This window comes from Athene cunicularia, assembly GCF_003259725.1.
Source record: "Athene cunicularia isolate RWA chromosome 20 unlocalized genomic scaffold, athCun1 chr20_part1, whole genome shotgun sequence".
NCBI lineage: Eukaryota > Metazoa > Chordata > Aves > Strigiformes > Strigidae > Athene > Athene cunicularia.
The window spans coordinates 426,904-433,207 of record NW_020799125.1 but is presented as its reverse complement, the minus strand read 5'-3'; the positions used below and the strand labels follow the sequence as shown (position 1 = coordinate 433,207).

At 60.5% G+C, this 6,304-nt stretch overlaps 1 protein-coding gene across 1 annotated transcript in view; it reads left to right on the top strand.

Moving 5' to 3' along the window:
• The window catches only part of SAMD10 (sterile alpha motif domain containing 10), a 7,175-nt gene extending 1,287 nt beyond the window's left edge, over window positions 1-5,888 (top strand). Inside the window, exons 2-4 of the mRNA XM_026862208.1 lie at window positions 1,450-1,634; window positions 4,300-4,468; window positions 5,605-5,888. Coding sequence (XP_026718009.1) covers window positions 1,450-1,634; window positions 4,300-4,468; window positions 5,605-5,834 — 584 coding nt within the window. The 3' untranslated portion in view covers window positions 5,835-5,888. The remainder of the gene's footprint in view (window positions 1-1,449; window positions 1,635-4,299; window positions 4,469-5,604) is intronic.
• The last annotated feature ends 416 nt before the right edge of the window (window positions 5,889-6,304 follow it).

The window sequence follows — 6,304 nt, the reverse complement described above, 5'->3', positions numbered from 1 at the left end:
CAGGACACAGCTCTGGCACCAGCCCCTCCACGGCGGCCGGGTCCGTATCTGCCCCCCGCGCCCGGCGGGACGGGCCGTTTTCATCTCGGGGTAGCCCAGCACGGCTGCGGCAGGGCCGGGCTCTCGGGGTGCCAGGGGTACCCTGGGCATCCTCGGCTGAAGGGAGCACACCCCTCGCCCGCTGGGTGTCTGAGACTGTCGGAAGCCATCAGAGACATCCCCATCGCCTGAGACGGGCACAGAGACACCCCCCGCCAGCCCTGCCCCTGCTCGACACCGAGCCCCTCCGTGGATCAGCGCGTTTGCCATAAACCCCCTCGCTTTCCCAGCCGTGGGGCAGGTCCCCTGCCTCAGTTTCCCCATGGCAGCGCTTGTCTCTGGGTGTGTTTAAGGCGGTGTGATGTTGTCTGGATAACCTGGGACACACAGACACACTGACAACCATTTCCTGCTCCATTTTGACTCCTTTTGGCCAGTTGCTCTTCCTCTTACATGAAGGCATCCTCGAGAGACCTCGTCACAGCCTCTTCTCTCTTCAAACCCACTAACGATGACAATGAGCTGCAGCAGGTTTTCTCCAGCTCCCGCAGGGTGGGGTGTCCCCAGAGGCGGATCTCCTTCGGGCGCTGCTCTGCTTTCGGGGGTTTCACAACTTGCCCATTTGCTGTGGTGGGAGCGGGTGAGCTGGGGGATTCTCTGGTCTTTGCTCCTACGGATCAGCGCTGCTTATATCAAGCCGTCTGGCTTTTATCCCTCATAGATGAGCACATGAGCCCCTAATAATACCCACGTGTCCCCCTCCCACAGCAGCCGTGTCCCTTCAGCCCCCCTCAAAGGCAAGCTTTGTGTCCTCATCGCAACCCCAGGACCCTCAGCTTATTAAAACACAAAGGGTGGGGGACAAAAACTACTCCTTGTGGGTAAACGGCTCTTTGGGGGTTGGCAGGGATGGGATGGTGCGTGTTTGACAGCAGCCGTGGTCTGTGCCGGGGAGGGGACACCAGCCTGCATCCCCTTTTCCATCCGGCTGCCCAGGGTGGGGTTTACCTGCTGCCCACCCCTGGGATGGTGGCAGTTTAATGTCAGCCTGGCCCATGGAAAGTGGCTCTTCCCCTTTACCCCTCCCGGCAGGAGGCTATAACCCCGCCGGGAAGATCAGCTACGGGGTCCCCACGTCTGCGCTGCAGGCGGGTGTCAAAACAAGTGTCGCTCGCCAGGGCTTTGTGTAGGCAAACATCTCGCTGGCGCCTGCCGGCTCCGGCGGGTTCGTGGGCTGACAGGTTTTCTCCCTGGCATGGGGAAGAGACGGAGGGAGGAGCAGGCAGATTTTGGCGGTGGGGCGTACGGCTGAGCTCGGCAGGTCCCATGGGGTAGAAGAGGCGTTTGTGGGTGCCCAGGTGCGTGGTGGAGGGTCACGGTGGCCATCTCTCACCCTCCTTCCCTCCGCAGCCACCGCCGCTCACTTCAGCTTCTGCCGCAGCCTCCTGGAGCACACGGTCTCGGCCGAAAACCTCAGCTACCGCCTGCAGAGGAACCCGGGCAGCAGCCTCACCTGGCACGACGGCCGGAGCCAGCGGCCCGACGGCGGCCGCACCGTCAAGCTCCTGCGGCAACCGGGCACCGAGGGCTCGCAGGTACCCGCCGGGCCCCTCTGCACCCCTGACCCCCACCCTGGGGCTGCCCAGGGCAACGTGGCTCCTCGTGTCCCCCATCCCATCAATTGCCTGCCGGAGCGTTTCTCTTTTCTCTGCAGGATCAGGCCTTCAGATCCCGTTTTACTGAAAGTCTTTGTGATTATTGGGCATTTAATTATAGTAATATATATAAATATAATAATTTAAGCATTATCATCAGGCTGGGGGCTGTGCTGGGGTGAGCTCTGTGCATCACCTCCACTCCTCACCTGGAGCTGGGACTTAATATAAATGTGCCAGAACCAAATTCCTTATTTTTAACACCTTAAAATCCCTGGGTATGTCTCTTAGCCAGGTTTGGGTCATTCTCCTCCTAAAATTCTGAACTTTCTTGCACTGAGGAGGGTGTGAGCCAAAAGTTTCCAGCCGTTGGCCTGCTGCCCTCCCTCTGCACAGCCGTGGGAAGGAGCATCTCCCCAGTGAGCAGCTCCTGGTGCTTCCCAGCCCCTTCGTAACGCCCCGGGAGTGGCATTCAGAGGCAGCACATCCAGCCGGTGACCGCTGGAAAGAAAATGGGGGAAATTAAAACTGCCCAGCTTCCAGCCTCCAACATGGAGATGCTTTTGCATCTTAAGGGCCTGGCTGGTTCAGCGTCAGAGGGGAGGAGGGTCCAGTCCCACCATCCCCCTGTGATGCTCCCAGCAGTGTCCTGGTGGCACCGTCCCCATCACCCCTCCAGGCACCAGGGTGGCTCCTTTCCTCTTACACCTCTGCAAAAAGCATGGGGAGAGCGCTGCCTGCACAACGCTGCCTGCACAGGGACACGCCAGCCGCTCTCTGCGTGCCAGCTGCCTTCACATGGCTCTCCCCCGTCTGCCTCTATGTGCCTTGCAGAGGGATTTGGCCGGGAGAAAGGCTTTAATTTTGCCATAAGCAAGGAAAAATGCCCAAGAAAAAGGAGGTGAGGCAAGTCTACTTGCAGCTCCCAGGGGAGGGCTCCCACCAGCCGTCTCTCCCCCCCAGCCACCTCCTGCCTCTCCCCAGGAGCAGCCCCGGAGCCCTCCCGCCCTCTCTCCTCAACACCGGTGCTTGATATTCACGGCTGAGAGTTTATCAGAGAGACAGCGCAGCTCAACCGGCTGGAAAACGAGCCTGTGATTCATTACACCTCCCCTGCCCACCCGGGGACCTGCCAGTGGAGGGGGAGCTCTGCTTGCCACGGTGGATGATGCACCCCGAGCCGGCGGCGCAGGGTTTAGGGATGCTGAGATGGGTCCCCAGCGCCGGGCTGTGTCTGATGGGGGGAGCGTTTGCAGACACGAGCGTGCCCAGGGAAATTTCAGGTTGTTTGTCACCTCTTCCCCCGTGCCTCGGAGGGTTAGTTGGATAATAGATGTAGGAAGCTCACGGGAAGCTCACGGGAAGCTCACGGGAAGCTCATGGGAAGCTCGCTGTTATTTCCCCCGGCCCCTCTGCTTCGCATCATCACTCGTTAGTGCATCCAGAATAAATCGCCTCCTCCTCCTCCCCACGCACGCTCTCCAGCACGCTCAGCCGAGTGTGAAGGAGCCAAGCGGCCAGCGCAGGCTGGGGCTGCTCCCGCGGGCAAGCGGCTCCGGGGATTGTGACTGGAGAGGGAGCCGGGGGGGAGGCAGCTACCAGGGGTCCCCCCAAATGTGGAGGTTGGGTTGGTTGGGAAACCCACCTGTGCACATTGCCTATCGCATTTTCCATCTGCTTTGGAGAGGGACTCCTCTGTTATTTATGAACAGCCTCCCAACTTTGCCTTCTTCCCTCTTGCTTGAATGTCCCCAGCTGCTGCAGGCGAGCTCTGCTTGAGGAAAAATCCCTTTCCAAGCCCAAATTCTCACCTGGGTGCAGCAGCAGCCCCTGCCAGGCTGGCCAGGCTCTGAGGGGTGAGCAGAGCCCAGCACGGGGCTGGGGGAGATGTCCCAGACCCCTCTGCCCCCCGCCACCTCCTCTTTGACATCCCCCAGGGACGTGTCATCAGTGTCGGTAACTGCGGCAGGTCTGGAGTCCCCGTTACACCAATTAGCTCTGCTCCTCTATCAGGCATGCTTAATTAGCCAATGTTTGTGCACGAAGGTCGACATTGCCATACCATGGTCCGAGCAATGTTGACCTTTCCCAGGCCAACACCTTCCTGCATCTGCCTCGGCAGGAGGGCTGGGGAGCCCCCCGGTGTGGGGTCTATGTAGGGCAGGACCCTCACCTCGGCCTCCCATATCCTCTCCCCCCACCTCCCTCACCGGTTCTTCTGCTGCTGCTATTTCGGGACGAGCGCAGGGACTCCAGAGGGTGCAAAGCCAAAATCTGCTGACATTGCTCAGCACCTCCCCATCCCCGTGGGCTGGCAGAGTCACAGAATCATCTGGGTTGGAAAAGCCCCTGCAGCTCCTCCAGCCCAACCCTGACCCTCCCCCTGACCGTTCCCAACTCCCCCAGATCCCTCAGCGCTGGCTCAGCCCGACTCTTCAACCCCTCCAGAGATCCCGGGGACTCCCCCCCTGCCCTGGGCAGCCCATTCCAACGCCCAACAGCCTCTTCTGCACAGAAATCCTTCCTCAGAGCCAGTCCTGGCTGAGACATTTTCCACTTCGTGGGGCCAAATGCCACTGACCCCGTCTCCTCCTGCTCCCCCCAGGGCCGTGCCTGTGACCACTATGGCATCTACCACACCAGCCCCACGCTGGGCAGCCTGGCCAAGCCGGTGGTGCTCTGGACCCAGCAGGATGTGTGCAAATGGCTGAAGAAACACTGCCCACATAATTATCTCATCTACGTGGAGGCGTTCTCCCACCACGCCATCACAGGTACAGTCGACACCGCCGCTTACTCATCGGCACTAATTGCCGTTAGCACGTGTTCCTGAGAAACAGCTGTTTGGAGGTTTGTGGTTTGGAGGAGAGATGTACCCCCCATTTCTGCCCCCTCTACCCACGGAGGCACAGCCGGGGTGAGAGCTGCCCCACGGCACCCGGCACGAGGACACCCACCGGGCTGGGCAGGAGGAATCTGGCACTGAGGGGTGCTCCGGGACAGGCTGGAGGTAGTTTACAGTGAGCACAGGGGAGATCATGGTTTATAAGATGGGGATGAGTCTTCTCACCTAGATTAATCTAATCAGAATATTTTAAATACTGAAATTTTTCCCAGAGGAGGAAAGACCTCTGACCAGCTGGAGTCCAAGTGTGTCTTTTGGTGTTTGTGCAGGTCTGAATCCAACTCTCAGCCAAGTTCTTGGAGGACACTTACCTCTAGGACTTGCTCCCTCCCCTTTGCCCCAAGGGGACAGAGGCTTTGACCTCTACGTATGAGCATCGTCCCGCTCTGACCGCGATGTTTGCGTGGCCAGGGCCAGGAGAAGGGAGCAGGGAAGGGAGCGCTGGAGCTGCCCGGGAGGGATGCAAAGCTCTAATGCAAGAGCTCAGCCAGCCCTTGCATGGGAAACAAAGGCAGCATTAGCAAATGTACGCTGGGAAACAAGGACAAAAGCTGGTTGTAAAGCCCTCGTCTAATAGCCCCCCGGACTGGAGGAGAGTGGCTTGCCGGGGACAGTGGCGGCGACACTAATGTGTTTTGATGGGTACCCCCATTCCTCGGGGACGGGCAGCCTGTGCGGGGACCGCGCGCTCGGAAAAAAAGCTCCTGATGCAGGAGGTGGAGTGGAGAAATGGAAAGCTCCTGCCTGCGGGGATGGGTTACGTGATGGCTGGAGCCAGGACCTACCTGTCCTGAGGCTGGGGACCTCAAGCTGCCACCCGCTGCTCCCCAAAAGCGGGGCCACCTCCGAGCCTCCTCCATCCCCATGGGTCCAGGTGGTGAAAGAGCATTTTAGGATTTCTTCCTTTTCCCCTTCCTTGTCCCCGCGTGAAGATGGGCTCCCATTTGAGTTGCGCTTCCACGGTGTCCCTGCCACGCCGGGCACTGAGCGACGCCGTGTTTGCAGGTCGGGCGCTGCTGCGGCTGAACGGGGAGAAGCTGCAGCGCATGGGCATCGCTCCCGAGGCGCAGCGGCAGGAGGTCCTGCAGCAGGTCCTGCAGCTCCAGGTGCGCGAGGAGGTCCGAAACCTGCAGCTTCTCAGCCAAGGTAGGGCCGGCGAGAGGCTGAGCGGGGAGAGAAGCCACAAAGCCCCAACCCTGGGGGGGGTTTTGCCCTTCCTGCAGCTGGCCGGGTGAGCAGAGCGGTGGCTGAGGGGCTGCCAAAGCCAGAGGCACCCCCCTGCACGTCACTGAGGCAAATGTAGCCCACACTGTGGCTGGAGTGGGGTGCGGAGCACAGGTTGGGGTGCACAGGAGGGGTTGAAGTGCACAGGTTTTCACAGAATCCCAGAATCATCCCGGTTGGAAAAGCCCCTGAAGCTCCTCCAGCCCAACCATGACCCTCCCCCTGACCGTTCCCAGCTCCCCCAGATCCCTCAGCGCTGGCTCAGCCCGACTCTTCAACCCCCCCAGGGATCCCGGGGACTCCCCCCTGCCCTGGGCAGCCCATTCCAACGCCCAACAGCCCCTTCTGCACAGAAATCCTTCCTCAGAGCCAGCCTGACCCTGCCCTGGGCAGCTTGAGGCCATTCCCTCGGGGCCTGGCGCTGGGGCCTTGGCTCCAGAGACTCATCCCCCCTCTCTGCCCCCTCCTGGCAGGGAGTTGC